The 20,010-nt window shown below is 49.3% G+C and overlaps 1 protein-coding gene across 1 annotated transcript in view; it reads left to right on the top strand.

Moving 5' to 3' along the window:
* ABCA12 (ATP binding cassette subfamily A member 12) overlaps positions 1-20,010 on the top strand; it is a 155,073-nt gene continuing 135,063 nt past the window's right edge. Inside the window, exons 1-2 of the mRNA XM_048483539.1 lie at positions 1-81; positions 4,796-4,889. Of these exons, the coding sequence (XP_048339496.1) occupies positions 13-81; positions 4,796-4,889 (163 nt within the window). The 5' untranslated portion in view covers positions 1-12. The remainder of the gene's footprint in view (positions 82-4,795; positions 4,890-20,010) is intronic.

The raw sequence follows: 20,010 nt of genomic DNA on the forward strand, positions 1-20,010 counted from the left end.
GTTCCTCCAAGGATGGCTTCGCTCTTCCAGCACTTGCGGGTCCTGCTGTGGAAGAACTGGCTGAGTGTCAGGAGGCAGCCTGTGAGTAGGACAGACGGTGATCTTCTGAAGTCCAGGGATCCACTTGTGTTCAGGCTGGGGGGCTGGCGGGGGGGGGGGCGGCTTAGGAGCACATTAAGTCAAAGAGAGTTTCATATTCTCTGTGTTCAAAGAGAGGATGCAGGGGGGGCCGGGGGGGGGGGGGGGAAGGCAGGCATTAGAGCAGGGATTGTTAGGGTTTGGGGCATTACCATTTTCCTATATTCTCGGCAGCTTTTGAGCTACAACTTGAACATTTCCGAAAGCATGGCTTATATGGTTCACACTGATGTGTTATCCACATTAAAGCAGGAGACAGGCGTTTGTAATGTGAACAAACACTTTGGTAACAGGATGAACATGCCTCTTCAAAAGCCACCTGACAGGGAAACCGTTTCAGCCTAATTTGTGAAGCTTCATTTGTGGTAAACTAGAGGACCGTGTAACTGGAAGACTGTGGACAGGACACTAGGGGAGTTCAGAGGATTAGGGTCTGGTTAGAGAACCACGCTCAAAGAGTAATTGTCAATGGCATTTCCTCAGAATGGAGGTATGTGTCCCACTGAGTGCCACAGGGCTTGGTTCTGGGCCGAGTACTTTTCAATATTTTTGTATAAATGATCTGGAGGAGGGTATGGAGGAGGGGCTACTCACTAAATTTGCAGATGATACCAAACTGGGAGGCACAACAAACAGAAGACATAGATAAAATTCAGTGAGATCTGAACACACCAGAAAAATGGGCGGATCAGAACAGGACGCAATTCAGCAAGAATAAGTGCTGAGTTCTACATCTGGGTAACAAAAATGAGGAACATGCATACATGGATACTATTGAGTAGCAGTGTATATGGACAAGATCTTGGGATACAGGTGGACAGTAAGTTAAGTATAAGCAGCCAGTGTGATGCAGTGACAAAAAAGGCTAATGCAGTCTTCAGGTGTATCAACACAGGCATAACATCCAAATGGCAAGATGTCAGACTCCTGCTGTACACTGCATTAGTCAGGTCTCATCTGGAGTAAAGTGTGCAGTTCTGCAGGCCTCACCTCAAAAAGGATGTGGACAGAATAATGCGGGTGCAGAGGACAGCGACGAGGATGATCAGGGGCCAGAGACCGAAGGCCCAGGAGGAAAGGATAAGGGACGTGGGAAAGTGTAGTCTGAAGAAGAGGAAGACTGAGGAGGGACATGATCGCTCTCCTGGAGTACTTGAAGGGCCATCACTTAGAAGAGGGCCGGGAGCTGTTTCTGTTGGCAGCAGAGGAACGGATAATGGGCTTAAATTACAAATGGAAAGGTGCTGGCTGAACATTAGGGAAAAAATTTTACAGTAAGAATTGTGCAGTTGTGGAATTGGCTGCCAAGGGAGGTGGTGAACTCCCCCTCACTGGCAGCCATTAAGCAGCAGCCGGAGAAACACTTGTCTGGGATGCTCTTCTAAGATGACCCTGCCTTGAACAGTGGGTTGGACTAGGTGGCCTCTATGGCACCTTCCAGCTCCTTGATTCTATGATTCTGAGTAGCCTGTGACTCACTGATGAATATTTAGCCCACTGCCACCAGGGGGTTGCTTTCCTCCCCACCCCCCATCCTGGAGTCTTCCCTGCTTTCTCCTCCTGATGCCCCATCCAAATCCTCCACTGAGTTTTGGTTTATTGCCTTCTGTAGAGACTGCCACTCACACGGTCAGGAGTTCGAGCCCCCTGTGGGTCAGATATCCTGGCAGCTGGCTCATGGTCAACTCAGCCATCCATCCATTCCTTGGTCGGTAAATGAGTACCCAGCTCATAGCTAGGGGGTAAAGAATAGCCAGGGAAAGCAATGGCAAACTACCCCACAAAAAGGGCTTGCCTATGAATCACTGCTCGCAGTGGTACCCCAGGGTCAGACACGACTTAAGGGGAAACTTTACCTTGAGAAGTTGATTGTGAATGTTACTATTTTATACATTTTAAATCTAAATATTTTATGCGGCAGATATGCACGTTAGACACACCTTATTGTTATTATTGTACCCAGATTTTAAACTTGTATTTATTCAGCAGAGGCAGTAGGCCTTGACAGGCAACATCTGATTCCATCGACTGTTCCTTGCGATGACCTTACTTTAAAAAACATAGTCAGTTTTAACCTCTAGATTCTCCCTCTTCTGCCTCTCCCCTCCACTGCACCGCAACACCCTGGCCATACCTCCAGAACGCCCTGACCACATCCCTGCACCGAGGCACGCCCGGGGCATTGTGCACCACCCACCCACCCATCCCATGGGCATTACGCCACTGGCCTGGTGAGGGAGCCTCAGCCCAGTTGCCTTGGCAGCAGAGGCATGTTCAGTCTTGTGCCTCCTTTGCTTGAAAGCCTTCGAGGTGGCCTTTTGCTGAATCACTGGACCATAAAGACGAATCTGGTCTACTCAGACTGGCAGTACCTCTCCAGGTCTCATGGTGCTCATTTCAAGAGCATTCCCCATGAGCCTTTGCCAGATATGTAGATTAACACCAGCCCATGCACACATCAGCTATCGTGGGGAACGCTCTTGAAATGAGCACCACGAGACCTGGAGAGGTACTGCCAGTCTGAGTAGACCAGATTCGTCTTTATGGTCCAGTGATTCAGCAAAAGGCCGCCTTGAGGGCTTTCAAGCAAGGGAGGCCAAGATGGAACATGCCTCTGCTGCCAAGGCAACTGGGCTGAGGCTCCCTCGCCAGGCTCAGTCGCTCCTGAGATTAAATGTAAGATTCTACACTTAGGCAGAAAAAAATGAAACACACAGATGTAGGATGGGGGGACACCTGGCTTGACAACACTACATGCGAAAGGGATCTGGGAGTCTTACTAGACCACAAACTGAACATGAATCAGCAGTGTGATATGGCAGCGAAGAAAGCCAATGCAATTCTGGGATGCATCAATAAGAGTACAGTGTCTAGATCGAGGGAAGTAATTGTACCACTCGACTCTGCATTGGTCAGACCTCACCTGGAGTACTGTGTTCAGTTCTGGGCACCACAATCTAAAAAGGATATTGTTAAGCTGGAACATGTCCAGAGGAGGGCAACCAAAATGGTAAAAGGTCTGGAACCCATACCCTACAAAGAGAGGCTTAGGGAGCTGGGGATGTTTAGTCTGGAGAAGCAAAGATTAATGGGAAGACATGATAGCTATGTTTAAATATTTGAAGGGATACCATGTTGAGGAGGGAGCAAGTTTGTTTTCTGCTGCCTCAGAGACTATGACACGGAGTAATGGATTCAAGGTGCAGGAAAAGAGATCCCACCTAAACATTAGGAAGAACTTTCTGACTGTCAGGGCTGTTTGACAGTGGAATTCACTGCCTCGGAGAATGGTGGAGTCTCCTTTGGAGGTTTTTAAACAGAGGCTGGATGAACATATGTCTGGAGTGCTTTGATTGTGTGTTCCTGCATGGCAGGGTCCCTCACTTTGAACACATGGAATCCCAGAAGAATATGTGGAATGGACACAAATGCTATATAGCAAAACAACAAGCAGGGAACTGTTCCTGCTGGCGGCAGAGGACAGGACTCACAATCATGGGCATAAAGGATGGGTGGAAAGGTACTGGCTGGATATCAGGAAATATTTTTTTTTCAGTAAGCGTAGTGGGGAGGATGTACACCTGTCTGGGATGCTCTAGGCCAGGGGTAGGGAACCTGCGGCTCTCCAGATGTTCAGGAACTACAATTCCCATCATCCTCTGTCAGCATGGCCAATTGGGCAGGAGCCCCTGGTGCCAATTGGCCATGCTGGTAGGAGCTGATGGGAATTGTAGTTCCTGAACATCTGGAGAGCCGCAGGTTCCCTACCCCTGCTCTAGGCTGATTCTGCATTGGGCAGGAGTTGGACTAGGTGGCCTGTTTGGCCCCTTCCAACTCTATGATTCTACAACAGCCTGTGTCTTTCTGGTATAAGTTCCAGTGCTGACCTTTGCAGCCAGGTGTGGATGTGGAGTACATGAAGGACCACCTTCCCCCTGTCCACCAGTTAAGAATTTACGTGCAAGCCCTGCTTCACAGGTCAGGTTGGTGATAACCACAGACAGCGATTTTTCAGATAGTCTGAGGAACACCCCTGCTCCCATAAGGCCAAAACATATTCTTTTTTACTCAAACGTTTAATCGAGGGCTCTGTTCTTTCATTGATTTTATGGTTTCCATCTAGCCTAAAAGCTGTTCTATAGATGAGCTGCTTAATGTTTGTTTATGCTGAATTTGGCAATTTTTATGCTGAGCATTTTACAACTTGCTTTTGTGGTGGGCTTCTATGATTTTATTGTCCTGTTTTATTCCATGAGCAGCCTTGAACAAGTCTTTGGACAGGCAGCATATTTCTTAATTTATAAATACCCATAAAAATGTATAGAATTTGTTTTATGTGCATTTCTCTCTTCAAAAGTCGACTCTTTCTATAGAAACCTCCAGAGGATTAGTTTGGAATAACAGTTTAGTCAGACTAATGGAAGGATGGCAAGAAATGAATATTTTTCCTGTCATTATTTATAGGATATTTTAAAAAGGAGATTTCAGTAGAACTTGAATTAGAGGGGGACTGCTCATTTATTGCAAAAACTGAAGCTAACTTGGAGAGAGAGATCACCCCCCTCCCAGCTTATGGATGCATATTTTAAAATATTAACAAATAACAGTGAAACTGTACCAAACCAACTTCCCCTCTGCCTTCCCTTCTATTTTACAGCTCTGGTCACTGACCTTAGTTGCCTGGCCCGCAATTACATTCATCCTTGTGGCCATTATTCGACTCAGTTTCCCTCCAGAAGCTCAGCCAAATTGTGAGTAATGTTTTTCTTCTTACCTCGTTGGGTTTTCGCTGCCATTTCAGAGACAAATCCATCCCTTAGTAACAACGCTTTCTTATGGATTGTTCAGTGGGCTTTCAGACACATTTCTCTCCCTCTTCTTGTGTTATGGTTGTCTTGTGTAGTTGTTGCTGATGTGGATCATGCAAAGCCACTTCTTTTGGGTGGCACAAGTTTCCTTCTCCCTCTCTCTGCCTGCCAGATGGTGGCATTAAAGGCACTGGATCATATGAACACACAAAACTGCCTTACGCTGAATCAGATTACTGGCCCACCAAGGTCAGCATTGTCTCCTTAGACTGGTGGCAGCTCTGAGTTGAGGTCCTTCACATCACCTACTACCTGACCCTTTTACCTGTAGATAGCCAGGGTCTGAACTGGGACTGCTGCCAAGAAGAGGCTCTTCCGCTGAGTCAATGGGATACATCTCTTGGTCCTCAGGGGGGCAACCTGAGAAAAGACAAAGCAGCTGCTAGGTTGTACAGCTTCATGCCACTTCTGAACTACTGGTCTGTGGTGCAGAGGCGTAGCTCCAAGGGGACAGAGGGGGCACGATGCACCAGGCGCGTGCCCCTGTGCGGGTGTGGCGAGGGCATTCCGGGGCGGGATGGGGCGGAGGACGCACCGGTGCATTGGGCGCTTTCCCCCCTTGCTACACCTCTGCTGTGATGGCAGCAGAAGTCTTGAGAGCTGGTCTTGGAAAATGCTTGTGTTTTGGTAGTTAACAACCCACATTCTTGCACAGGTTGTACTCAAATGAACATCTGTGAGTAGGAACTGAATGGAGTGGCTGTTCTCTGGACATTCAGTCTCTGAAAAAATGAATGATGTCATTGGTATCTTAAAGGCTGTAATTTGTTTCAGTGTAAATTGCGGTGCCTTGTGGTGACTTCCATGACCACAGAAATGAGAAGGGGGAAAAAAGGAGGAGCCAGCTGCTGGGCAGAACCCTTTGGCACATTTCATGATGCGCTTCGTCAGGGGCTCTAATAAAATAAAGTTGAAATAGATACAACCTCATCAATACATAATACATAAATGATGAATGAGACCACAAATTATATTGAACACATGACTACCAAAGTATGTGGATTGATTCTTGAGACCATTCAACTAAGTTACACAAGAATCCTTCTAGTGGAAAATAATATGAATCAAGGAATTTGACAACTAGTAATCCAAAGTGTGTAGCATATGCTTATGGGTTCTATTTTAAAAATGGAGTTGCTTAGAAACATTTATTGTTGAACAAGAATAACATTTTTCATAGAAGAACAGGAACACTTTTAGTCCGGTGTATTTTTTTTTACTTCCACAGGTATTAGTAAGCATTATTGAGATCTCTAGCCCTTAATGAGTTAGATAGGAGCTGTAAGGTATATTGAGCTCTGCCCACCCTCTCTGCTTGTCCAGGTGGGAGTTAGAGAAGTTTCTGACTGAGAAATGTCACAATGTCAATATTTTTTCACATTGAACTTTTATTAACCTTGAGTTCTTTTTCTTTAGTCTATATATATAGAGAGAGGTTCTTGGTAATAAAATGTCTCTATTTCCGGTATCACGCAATTGAGAATGTCCCTAACCCTTTACACCATTTTGAGAATGTAATTTGAAATATTTTAAAAGATTCTTTTATTGTTTGTAAGTTTATTTTAAATAATTTTAACAAAACAAAATATTTCCATCAGCATTTTTAAATTGTGTATTATTTATATTGATGTGATTGTATCTACTTTCATTTCATTTTATTAGATGTCCTGACGAAGCACATTGCTATGTTGGTATCGAAAAAGTCAAATAAACTACTCTTCCCTGCCCTGGTATGCCCTTACTGGTATACCCTAATTTTCTTCCATGTGGAAACTAGAGACCATAGTTATTTAAAGGACCGTTGTCAAATAAGGCCAACAAGTACAGACACCCTTATTGGCATAATTAGAATTAACATTAACATAGGTGGTACTTAGACCATTCAAAGGCTGGAGCATAGATTATAGATTAAAACATTAGTAAAATTCCCTGTTGGGGATGCATTGGACAATTTATTTTGAGCCGTTAGCAAAACTGGATAGTCATTGATTGGGAGCAGCTAACAGACAGTTTGCCACTTCTGACGTAACAGCTGGGTTCTAGTAATAGTTGAAGAAGCTTGTGTTTGTTTTTATTGCAATGAGACGGTGCTACAGTTCTTAGTGATTTCTCCTTTAGGTCACTGTGCAGCTGACATTCCTTTGATGAGTCAACAAATCTGCAGATACAGAGTCTTTCTGAGCATGGGATTCATTGATATCTTCCATATAGAAAAAGTGCTTTAAAAATTAGCCCTGAACTTTTTTTACAACCTGAATTGGGCCCAACATAGAGGCCAAGTGATAAACTTGGCAAAATGCTCAAAATCAACCAGCAAGTATTTATATAACAGTGAACATAAGAAGACACGGACTCCAGCTCGGGTGCTGTTTAAATCTGTTGCAGCCAAAATGTACGGCCATCTTAGGGCACCCTCAAGACTCATTGTGTTTTAGGCCCGCAGATGCTTCTGTGGATTCAAATATTTATCCCTTTCCCAGAGTCTGTATCTCAGGAGCTCAGGGAAGGCAAGAAACACAGGGAACCCTTCTCAGTTCAGGTCCCTCCTCCCTTTCCCTGCCTGGTCCCCATCTGCTGTTGTGTTACCTGCCCACCTTTAAGCATGAAGGGGCGTTTTCGCACACACTTTTTGTTCCAGAATAAAAGCGAACCGCATTGATTCCTTGCCTTTTTAAATGTAGTTTAAATTAAATTTCGATGGCATTTGCACATGGCTTCTGTAGTCACGCATCTTCCTGCTTCGAGAGTCCCGTGTTTTTGCATCTCGCAGGAATGCGGTGCAAGCGGCCGAATCTGATTAGCTAGCGCGCAGTCGCTTAGGCGGTCCGGGGGTGGGCTACGCGTTCCTTGCGTCACCATTGACGTTGCCTCGTTGTCGCGTGAGGGCGTGGCGTGGGTAGATGAAACCCCTGATTGGCCGCCGTTAGCTGCGTTGTCTGGCGTTGATTGAAGCGTGATCACCATTAAGCCATTTCATATCGTAGCCACCGAGTTCACCAGCGTTGCCAAGGAGTCGAGAATTACTGCTACCCTGGTTAGTAGGTTACCCCTCACTAGTTATTGCTTACCGGCTTTTGCTACCAGAACTGCTTTGTGGGCATAATATCTGATGGAAAGCCATCAGGTGCGCGAAATGCCTCCGGACACAGAGGAGACAGAGCTGCTTCTTCTGTTTGTGGCAGCTTCTGTGCCACTGGGCCGAAGTGCGTGTCTGCCGCTGAAGCCTTCATGCATGCCACGGATATTGCGCTGATAGTTTACCGCGAGCTTCCTGCACTTTCGCCGGTCGGTAGGCGCAGAGCGATGAGTCTCGCCGTTGGGTTGCCTTGGCCGCCGCCATGCACGCAGCGCCCGGCTTCTGGAGTGTACCCGCTTACCGTAGCAGGGACTGGTGGTATAACTGCGCGTGGTCATCATGGAGCGATGAGGAATGGCTCAAGAACTTCAGCATGAGCAGAGGAGCGTTCCAGAAGGATCGTTGACAGCCTAGCACCAGCATTGAAATGCCAAGACACACGCATGCGCGGTAGCGTTGCCGGTGGAGATGCGAGTGGGGATGGCCATTTTGGTATCTGGCCGATCCCAACTCCTTCAGGGAGTCGCGGCAGCAGTTTGGAGTGAACCACCACGGCTTTCGAGGCTGTCCATGAATTCTGTGAAGCCGTGAAGAACATCCTGTTCAAGAGAGGTTGTCCGGTTTCGCCCGGATCCAGTGGAGAAGGTAAAGAGGCTGACAGCGGGTTTGATAAGGAATTACTTTACCAGTCGTGCACACTCTCGCACTTTTTGAGTGCGTGATAATACTCTTGGGTCTGGTGGCCCTGAGGTACAGTTTCGAATTTTCTGGAGTTTGATTACACAGAGAGTCCAGGCAGCGGTAAAGAGTTTACATGTTCCCCTTTCTTTATTACTATTCGGAAATGGGCGGGGGGAGGCTCCCGTGAAGGTGGAGTAAACTTCAACAACGTCATCGGGATGCGTCTTTTCGCCGTTCCGAACCAAACCCTGAACCGTCCAGGAATTGTGGGTATGCATATCTAATTTTGGAAGAAAAAGGGAGCTGTGGAAGTGCGCTCCGGTCCAGAGGGCAAAAGAATATTTGGTATTCTGGGGCCCAGTTTTTTTTTTTTTAGGAGGAAGAGGCTGAAGAGTTCCACCCAGGGGCAGATATCCTCACCGTGATCGCAGGGGTTGAGGCAGATGTAAAGCGTTACGAATTTGTTTTAGCATTTGAGTATCTTGGGTAAATGGGCGTGATGGCAACCTGACAGGCAGGTTTATGCGGGTGAATTTAGTGCGGCAGCATCTTTTTAAACTGGGGCCTGTCCTGGCGGTGCTGCGGTACCAGGGCCGGGCGGAATTTTTAATCCAGGGAGGGCCATTCAGCCAATTGGCCCTCCACGCCTTTTCTATATTAAGAAATAGAGAAGAGAGGAAATGAAGAAAATTCCCAGAGCAAGGATCTCTGATGAGGGAGAGTGGCGCCGCTGGCAAAGGGGCATGCCTGCAGAGGAGAAATAGTCCCATAAGCGCACTCATGTACCTCACTTACCGCTGTTCAGAGACACAGAACAATGGCGTATGACACTAACATGTCTGTTTTTCCCAAACAACCTGCCTCCAGGTTATCTTTGGCGGATTTGCCAGCATGGAAGCTTCCCACGATGCGTCAGAGCAATTGATGGAGTGCCACATGCAGATTCTGCAAACCCATCGGTGCGGACTACATCAACAGGAAGAGGGTGGCCTCCATTGTTCTTATGGCTGTTTGCGATGATGACAAGGGCAGCTTCTTTGAGGTGGACATTGGTCGCGATTTAGAAGCTGCGGCCAGCACATTTTCAGGGGTTGCGAGGCCATGGTTGAGGTGCCTTCTTCCCAGTTAACCTATTATTGTCCATTCAGTGGCTGTCTACACCGTTGATTTTTACGTGGATGGCGCATTCCGCATGCGCGGTGGCTTGTAAAGCCATGCAACTTCATCCGCGGAACGCGATGAAGCGCCTTTACAACAGAAGAATGAGCAGGGACAGATGTGTTGTGGAAGCGTGCCTTTAGGCGATTAAAGGGGAGGTGGAAGTGCCGCAATGGCACCGGGGTACTTATAGGGTGGAGAGGGTTGCTCCCTGGTTGCCACTTGTGTTGTTCTACACAACCCTATCGCGAAGCGGAAAATCAGGACTCTCGAGGAGGAAGTGAATGGCGGACTGGCCCCCTGCTAACTCAGATGGAAGAGCAGCAGCCCATCGCCAATTGACCAGGGTGAGGGGTCCTACTCTGAGGATCAGCATCTGGCAAGGGGGAAGGCTGTGAGGAATGCCCACAGCACCTACCTCTACTGCAACCGCCCTGTACAGTAGTGGTCTCCTCCGTTCATGTCTCGTGCCATTGGTTTGTGCGCTAATGTGCAAATTTTTTTTTATTTTCGCTAATAAAGAGTTTTCCACTGATAAACCAAACCTACTACTGCATCTCGCGATCTCTCAATTCACACATCTCCCCCCCTCTCCCACTCACTGCTTGGAGACAGCATCCAGGTGAACCACCTTTCAATTGCTAAAGGAATTGTCTCATGGGTTGATTAGTAGGTGCACGGTGCTACCTTTGGGAGGCGTGAAAGATCTTGCGGTGGTTTGTATGCGAGAATGCTCACCGGAATTCAATGGTCCCTGGGCAAAACAAGATGGGGTCATGACAGCCCCGACCTATAAACGCGGTACCTGTATTATTATGAGGGTATGTGTAGGAACAGTGGGGCCTTAAGTGGGGACTGTGCACTGGAAGTTCATAGGACACTGCCAGGACTCCTGTTAAATAACATATGGATGCTTGTTTGCTGGGAGCACTCTAACAGCGGTTTTACAGCCTGTGCGCTGGAGGCATGAGGGACAGGAAGTTCCGGGGTTAAACATGCAAGCGTCACGTCGTTTTCCGGTAAAGCTCACTGGGCTGCCCTTCCAAAGCGCAATGGTAAATTGGCCCATCCCCTCGCAATTCTATCACCCTCAGTAACGGTGAGCACTTAAAAATTGATATATGTAAGTCCTCTCGGAGTGTGAACTGGTCGAGGAAGAGGAGTTGGAAGCGATGATACTGTCTGTGGCGATCAGCAGGGAAATTTGGCGCCCGAACCTGTTGGGTAGCGGGGAAGGCTCCCAACAGGAAAATATGCTCATCAGCAAGACCATGGCGAGGGGACACAACAGAAGCCCTACTCAGATTGAAAACAAGTGGAAAGCGGCTCAAAAAAGAGTGCTTAAAGCTGAGAGCTGACCTGCGTTGGAGAACCAAAGCATTCGGCTGGGGAGGCCAAAGCGCTTCTCCCTCATGTGGCGAGGCTTGGCTGAAGGCTGGTGGTCCCGAGGCAGACATCCCGGAAATGAAGGGGGGTGAGTTTGGTAATTTTCCACAGCATGCTCTTGCAGTGACAAAACCAGTTTCTGGTTTCAAATGCACCTACTAGCTTTAATCATGAGCACCACTGAGAACCAACCAATCAGTGAGATTGTGAGTTAAGCTTGAAGGAGTGTGACTTCTACTTTAGTGTTACCGAGGCATACAAACCCAGTAAAGATTATACTTGAGCACAACGATTAGAGGTGTGACTGTGACGAACAGAATTACTGCAGGTAGCAATGAGCACTGTGCAGCGGTGGATTTTGAGGTTAACAGCCAAAGCCAGACCACTCCCTGGCGGTAGTTATACCAACGCGTCGCGGCTGGTGATGTGAAACACCTTGTCAATTCAGGTTCTCATGAACGAAGCCCAAATGTAATTGCTGTGTTTACTTTGGCCAGCCCTAGCATTTTAAAGGCTGTGTCCTGATCCAACCACGCCAAGTGCAGTCTTCTGAGGGTAGACGAAGTGAGAGATGTGATGCCCTTTGAGCATGCTGCAGTAGAGGGCGAGGAGGGCACACTCTTTCTCCTCTTCCCTTACCACTTCCCTGGTCATGCAAATTAAAGCGGGCATGTGAGCACCGTTTATCTCCCCTCCGCGCACATACATGCTCTGAGTCTGGCCTTATGGTCTAGCTGCAAAGCGCATTTAAATCATGGTGGGAGGGCGCATTGTGGCGTGAAGTGTTTCAGGCCACTCTGCCTCTCCCGTTGCTAGCATTGCATAAAGTTTACCCATCAGCGATGCAGAAAGGTTACACTCTTTAACCAACGGGCGGCTTTGAAGGCACCATATTCCCGGCCCCACCTTGAGAAACTTGATGTGTGGAGTCTAAGGCAAGCAGAACTACAAACTTGAGAGAGAAAGTTAAGACATAGGGGAACTTGCATTCCAGTTTGCTACGCCTACCCTTGTCTGATGGGAGCCCCACATTACTGGCCTCCTGTTCAATGACAGCAGGGGCTCTGTTGAATCAATGGGAGAGAGCGCGAATTTTAAAAATTAGATGTATGTGGCTATCTGGAGCTTAAAGCCGCCCATCCTATTTCCCTTCAGGAGCAACTTCGCCCACCACCAAAACCAAGGAGGAGGCGAGGGGGCCACTTAGGTGCGATTACGAGTGTGAAGATGAGGTAAAATACACCCAGAGTGCCATGTTCTTTGGGAAGAATTGTTGCCGCTGGAATTAGCGTTATATTTTTTTTGAGTTGTGTCATGCATCTTCAAATGCTAACTGGCTCTGCAATCTCTCCCATGTTTGCAAGTGCAAAGGAATGTCACAAAGGGACACAGAGGAGGCTCTAACCCGCGGCAGGGGAGGCGCTCTTCTGACAAGGAAACTTTCCCGCGACCGCGATGCGGATTGGCACTCAAAGACAGAGCCATCGCTGGATGCTGAGCATGGAAAAACTGGGCGGGGGGGGGGTTGTTTTAAGCGGGTTGCTGACGGCAGAATTTTCTGCATGGGTAGGGATGAAACTGCGCGGTGGCTGAAGAGCTCCTGAAGGGGGGGGGGACACAAGCAGCAGGAACAGGGCTTGGCGCCTTGCATCATCTAAATTTTTCACTGTGTGTTATATCTTCCACACTCTTCCAGACGGGGATCTGGAGCGCAGGCTGGCTGTGGTTGAGAAGTGGATGAACAGGAGGAAGGGGGCCGCCAGGAGGCTCCTGGCTTAGCGGAGGAGCTGCAGAGAAGGCAGGCAAACCACATGGCGCTGGCATCCAGCGAAACAAACACCAAACTTTAACCTAACCCATCTCAGCGGCCCTCAGTTGTCTTGGCTGTAAATGCATTGCTTAAATCACACAATAAAGGCAATTTACGAATTTCACAAATGCTTGTGCATATGGTTTAATATCTCTTGCTGTTTACATCTCTGCAAAGCAGAGGATTGTCTGCTTTCCATGACCTTCTACTCTCCTGGCAACCAACTACCTGAGAGGACAGGCAAGTATAACGTTTTATAAACCATAAAACAAATTAAACTCTGATGCTTAAGCATCACTAGCCTATGCAAAAAGCAGGGGGGGGGGGGTCCCTTACTTGCGTGGTGGTGGCAGACAGAGAGAAACAGGGGTGGGTGGGTGCGGCTTGCTGGTTACATCTCTGCAAAGCCAGAGAGGATTGTCTGCTTTCCATGACCATCCTCTCCTGGCAACCTACCACACGAGGGGCGAACGCGTGTAGCCCCTATTTAAAATATTAAACCAATTAACCTTTGATGCTTAAAGCACATCACTAGCCTATGTAGAAAAGCGGGGTTCTGCAGTGGTGGTGGCAGACAGAAAACAAGGGGTGGGTGGAGTGGCTGGCTGGTTACATCTCTGCAAAGCAGAGGATTGTCTGCTTTCGCATGACCATCCTCTCCTGGCAACCTACCACAGAGGCCAGGGACGTGCTATTACAAAATATTAAACCAACTGAACCTCTGATGCTTAAGCGCACATCAATAGCCTATGTAAAAGCAGGGGAGGTTCTGCCGTGGTGGTGGCAGACAGAGAAAACAAGGGTGGGTGGGTGGGTGGGTCGCTGGCTGGTTACATCTCTGCCAAAGCAGAGGATTGTCTGCTGTTCCATGACCATCCTCTCCTGGCAACCTTAATACCTGAGAGGGCAGCCATAGTGTAGCCTGTTTTAAAATATTAAACAAATTTAACTCCTGATGCCTAAGCGCACATGCGGCTCAGCTAACCTATCGCTATTAGTATTAAAGAGGGGGGCTTGCCCATTGGTAGGTGGCCAGACAAGAGGAAATGGCACAGGGGAGGTCCTCACAGGTCCAGCTTCTTGCTTCTTGGGCTTCCTCAGCGTTTGTGCATTGGCGCTGTGATTCTTGGCAGCAAAGCCACCTGAGTGCAGCACAGCTCAGAGAGTCTCCCCAAGCTCATCATCAAGGTCCCTCCACCTGTGATGGAAGAGGCGCCGTGGCGCCACAGGACTTCAAAGTCCGGTGTCCTCAAGCCAGGAAGTGGGATAAGTCACCTCTGCCGCATCTCAATGAGATTTTGGCAGCCGGACCAACAATTTCACAAGTTGGGCAGGCACTGCTGAAAACAGCTGGGGCAGGCAAAGGTTTGTGATCGCGACGCGCTTGGGAGCAGAAGCCCAATGAACCCCCCAGCACCCCTGCCACCGAGAAACCACATCGCGCTGCAGCAAAGAAGCCGAAGGGTCTGCATTATGTCATTCCCCTGTCGATGGCCAGCCTCAGCGATGACAGCTCCCTGTTTTGCTTCTCTTGGCTCTCTGCATGAATGGCGCCACCTCCCTTTCCCGCCCTATCCTCGAGCGCCTCCTCTCTCCCATTGCCTCGACCTCTCCCCTGCTCCACCATGGCATACGCCAAAGTCAGCGAGCACTCCAACCACGTCGCTACGCCGCCTGTCGAGCAGTCGTGCATTTCTCTCAGCTCTGGTGAAGTCAGTTCCACGCATCATGGGCAGGGGTGTGGAGCCTGTAAGAGGACATCGTTGTTGAAAGAAGCAAAATTAATAGCCAGGTGATGGAAGGAACTTTTATGAATCCACTGTCATCTACCCTAGGCTTTCGCGCTGGAGGGAGACACACTTTCTTGTTAGAGCACATGAGCAGAATCTGCATATAGGCGCATCCCAGGGTTTGCAAGATAAGCTGAATCAGAACCTAGCATTCACATTGAGAATCAAGAAGTGAGCTCGAGTGGAGCACAGTAATGAAGCAGCTCGCACTTTGCGGCAATGCTGTGTCTTCTGCTTGTCCGTGCAATGGAGTGAAAAGTTTGTCCCTATGCTCTCAGAGTGCCTACCACAAAAATGCGCTGGTGTGGGGTTGGGGTTTTGTGTTTCAACAGCACCTTCATTTGCACCGAGAACATCCCAGCAATAGGATGGTCAAAGGACATCATTCATGTCACCAGAGGTGTCTGCAAAGAGAGCTGCCATGAAGGAGAACATGAGGCCCTTTACTCATCACTTTTTTCTTCCTTTTGGACAAGCACTAACGCGCGTTGCGCTGTAGCCTTGAAGGGTGCTGGCCGCTGCAGGAGGCTTATTTGGCCGCTGTGTCGTTCAGCGGCACACCACCCTGGCAGAGGCGAACCGCCCAGCACTAACATGCAATGGCTAAGGAAGAGCATCCTGTTTGTGGTCACCTCACATGCCCGCCAAACGCCTGTGAGGGACCATTGCTCCCTGCATGCGCTCTCCTGGCAGGAAGCAAACATTGATATGTGCACTGTTGTTTTGGGGCAAATTCCATCAAGAACAGCTGTGCCCCTTAACCCGTCCCACTTTTAGGCGCTTACGCTTTACTGTGATGGAGGGATGTCGTGGGAACACTACACAAAGCATGGCCTTACACCAGCAGGCTAAACAGCCAATGAAGCTTTCACCACTCATCTGCGCGACGCGTAGGGATCTGCGTGGCGCATCGTCCTCTGGAGAATTGCTGATTTCTGAAGGTGGAAACTGTTGGCGGCATTACCAAGTTCAGTAGCTCTTGCGTGCAGAACCGTTCGACCAAAGAGGAGAGAGGGGAGAATGTGAGGATTCACCCTGTAGTCCACCTGCCACTGTGCAACTTAACAGCGACGAAGCGGGGAATGCAAGCATTTCCTGCACATCCGCGCACCTTACAGAGAAATAGGACATGGCCCGGGGACCACAGTTAAACTCGAACCCAGAAGTGAAGCGTGCAGAGTCTGGGGAGTGCCCCATCACAAAGAGGAGGCACAACAGAGCAAAAGCACAGCTGCATCGAAGGTATCAGAGCAGAAGTATAGGAAAACTCACCCGGGATGTAGGGGATGGGGTGGAAACCTGCACAGGGATGCACCGGCGTCTATGGTCTCCAAGATCTCTCTGCTCCCCAGCAGCTGGTGGAATCCCCTGTGACGGCGTCTGGAGAAGCGGATCGCGGCGCCTCTGTCGCCGGGCTGATGCGGGGAGGTTGATGCGTCCTGTCCCCAACATCTGCTCGAGCTCCTCATAGAAGGGCATCGTCGAGGCCCATTCCCTGAAGGTGTTGTTGTGCTGGTGTATCACGGCTTAAAGTCCCTTTTCAAAGTGGCTTTGCCTTCGTCCTGCAAAGGCTTTCAGCAGGACGTCCTGTTATCCAACCCCCCTTCCGGGCGCATTTGATCTGCCACCCCTCTCAGAAAACCACCCGCGTCCAAGTTAGCGGTCACGAGGGACTTCAGCGAGCGCTGAACTTCCTCTTCCCCACCGCGGCAATGAGGTCGCTTCGTCTCCTCCGGCCGCCATGATGCGCCCTACCGGACCCTTACCGAAATGGCGGCGATTGTTTGATAAGCCGAAGTTTCCTCCCATCCCGTTAAGCTTGAGACTCTTAGCCAGCGTTAGCGCCCAGCGGTAGCGGGGCAGAAGCGAGCTGACCGAGTCACCGTGCGCTGGGCAAATATCACCGTGCAAGCGGGGACCCTGTGAGCCTCGGTGGGTCGTGCGGCTGACAGGCGCACACGACCCGAAGCGGTATGAGGAGGCGAGTGAGGATGCAAAAGGAACAAAGGAATGTCGCGTAGCGCGGTAAGCCAAGAGCGCCCCGTCGCGCACTCCCATTGGATGGATCAAATCTGCGTCCTGCGGCTGGTAAACCCTGCAGCTGCCGCCTGATCCACTTTCGCTCCACATTTTGTTTAGCAACTAGGCACCAAATTCTGGGGAAACTGCGTTTTCAAAAGTTGCACAAAAAGTATCGGCGACAGGAAAAAATGCTGGAACAACTTGTGGCTGGAATGTGGCACAAAAAGGGGGTGCGGCACTTACATTTCGGCTTAAGTGTATTGTCGCTTGGAGACAGATGTGTGATAACTCGCGGCGAAGCCTCACATGCCAGATCTGCAACAAACAGTGTGTGCGAAAACGCCCGAGATTTCCTGGTGTTCCTGATCGTTTTACCTTTCCACTATTTCTCTCTCTGCCCATCTTGACTTCTCCTGCACAAGGCTGGGGAGCAGAAGGCAAAATGTCTGTGGAAGCCCAGAGCCAAAAGTGGCAAGCAGGGAAACCTCCCTGGTGTGAGGTATGAAGAGGTTTCAGGCTGTGGTGTGGTGGCTACAGCTGCAGTTGATGCCCCATTTCTATTGTCATGCTTATTTCCTGAGAATGTGTATTTTCATTCTGATGGCTACACCTCTCCAGGAGATGGCAAGGGTGCTCTTGGTGGTTGCCGTGAAGTATCACGCCTCATCTTTTCAACGTGCCCTTTGCCTCTGGTAAAGAGAGACCTTATATGACAGTGATGGCTGAGTGCCAGGGGCAGAGTGAGGGGAAACTGCACCTGGGGCACGTGTGCGCCCCCCGCCCCTTCCGTGGCCCCTGCTCTGCCCTGGAATGCCCCCAGAATGTCCTGAAACACTCCTGCCCCACCCTGGAACACCCTTACCACACCTCGCAGGGCCATGTGTCCAGTACATTGCGCCCCCCGCGCCCCCTTGGTGCTATGCCACTGCCAAGTGCCCAAACTGGGGCGACAGCTCATGTGCCCCCAAAGAGGGCTCTGAGTGCCACCTCTGGCGCCCGTGCCATAGGTTCGCCACCACTGTTATATGACATCCAAGACCAAGAGCAACATTTGTATAATACCTTTAATTAAATGTAAAGCGCCGGGCCATTGTGTTGTCAAAGGCTTTCGTGGCCAGAATCTCTGGGGTGTTGTTGTCAGGCCGGTGCTTGACAGCTGAGGGGTGGCAGGCATTGGCAAGAGGAACTGTGTTGCTTTATCCTCTGCAGGTGTCTGTCACTCACTCTCTTCTAGGCCACTGGAAGGGGCAATCTCGTCACAGGGGAAGTGTGAGCTGTTCCCAGGCTTGTAGTGCTTTGTAGTGGGGATCGAATGAGCCATTTGGCTTTTGGGGGGCGGGGGGGCCGGGAACCTTTTGGAATTATAGGCAGTAGTTTTGAGTGGGATCTTCAGATTCGTTTTTGCTTATGTTTACCTTTCGAATTGAAATAAAGACTTTAGAGCAAATCTACAGTTTCTATTATTTTTGGATCCAGGGTCTGACAGTTGTGTGGTTTCCGGGCTGTATGACCATGTTCTAGTAGCATTTTACTACTATTATATTACTACTAAAACACGGCAATACAGCCTGGAAACCGCACAACACCCCACTGGGTCATTACCCCATTACCATAGGGTGACATCACATCACGTTTACTAGGCAGACTGTGTGTTTACAAGGTGGTTTGCCACTGCCTTCCCCAGTAGTCTACACTGTATCTTCACCAAGCTGGGTACTCATTTTACCAGCCTCAAAAGGATGGAGAGCTGAGTCAACTTTGAGCAATCAGGACCAACTAAACAGACATAAAAATATTATGCAAGCTTTTGAGCTCTTGAGAACTTTTGAACAGGCCGAATGTTACAGGATTTTTTTTAAAAGAGGGCAATCCTAGGAGATCAGTTGTGGCACGACTGGGGCTCATCAAGCTGCAGTGGTTTGTCAGTATGTGAACCAGGGGCCTTTCCCCACTTTCATCCTTCCCCTCTATGCCGTGCGCTGCTCTCAGCGCGCAGCATCCCAGGCGCGCGCCCGGCCGTCCCCACGACCCTGCGCTCTGCGCGGGGCCATCAAAAGGCGCCGTTGAGAAGAGCGCCTGGGATGCTGCGCGCTGAGGGACGCGACAGCAGCAGCTTCGGGGCGGCTGCGCTGTCGCCGCCCCTCTCAGTGGGGAGTGCCGAGGGACCCCGCGCTACTCTCCTCGAGTAGTGTGGGGCTTAAGGGAAGTGGGGAAAGGCCCCAGGTTGGCTCTCTATTGAGCTGTATTGCTGGTAGGGACGGGTACTTTCTGAACCCTGTTGTTACCCGAAATTTATTTATTTATTTATTTATTTATTTATAAACCACCCTCCCCCAAGGGGCTCAGGGCGGTGAACAACAATAATAAACACAACTTAAAACACAGTTTAAAACAATCAATATCGGCTAATAAAACCAGGAACCACATAAGATCAGATGGCATCTCAGTCCACCCCCCTCCTCATTCTTGCGCCCATGGAAGGCCAGATGGAACAATAGCGATGCAATTAGCCAGGTTGGCCAAATGCCTGGCAGAACAGGTCCATCTTGCAGGCCCTGCAGAAGCCCCGACTTAGGACCGGAAGCCATGCAAAGATCATCCAGAAACCGGTTTGTTTCACCTCCCCATCCCAGGATATTTGGACCGTGGGGAAAATGTCTATCAGATCCCAAATTCTGCCCCTTCCAGACCAGCAATCTGTAGAGATCAGAAAGAAGCAGAATCCTCTACCTCAGGGGTCCCCAAACTTTTTAAACAGGGGGCCAGTTCACTGTCCCTCAGACTGTTGGAGGGCCGGACTAAAAAAAACTATGAACAAATTCCTATGCACAAATGATTGTAAAATGTTTGATTTCACCTTTCAGCCTTTCTGTCATGGTCTATTTTTAGAATAATGACCAAAGTATGTCAAGTACAGGGTGGGCTCCAAATATTGTTGGGGAGGCTGTGGAATACCTTCCCCTGTAAAAAAAAGCAGAACTTTCGCAATGAAGCATTCCATCTAACCCAGGATCAGGTATTTTCCTGGGTTCTTTCCTCCCTAGCAGCCAGCGAGGGATTCGCCAGCCTGGCTGATGCCAA

Source organism: Sphaerodactylus townsendi, linkage group LG02 (assembly GCF_021028975.2).
Source record: "Sphaerodactylus townsendi isolate TG3544 linkage group LG02, MPM_Stown_v2.3, whole genome shotgun sequence".
Taxonomy (NCBI): Eukaryota; Metazoa; Chordata; class Lepidosauria; order Squamata; family Sphaerodactylidae; genus Sphaerodactylus; species Sphaerodactylus townsendi.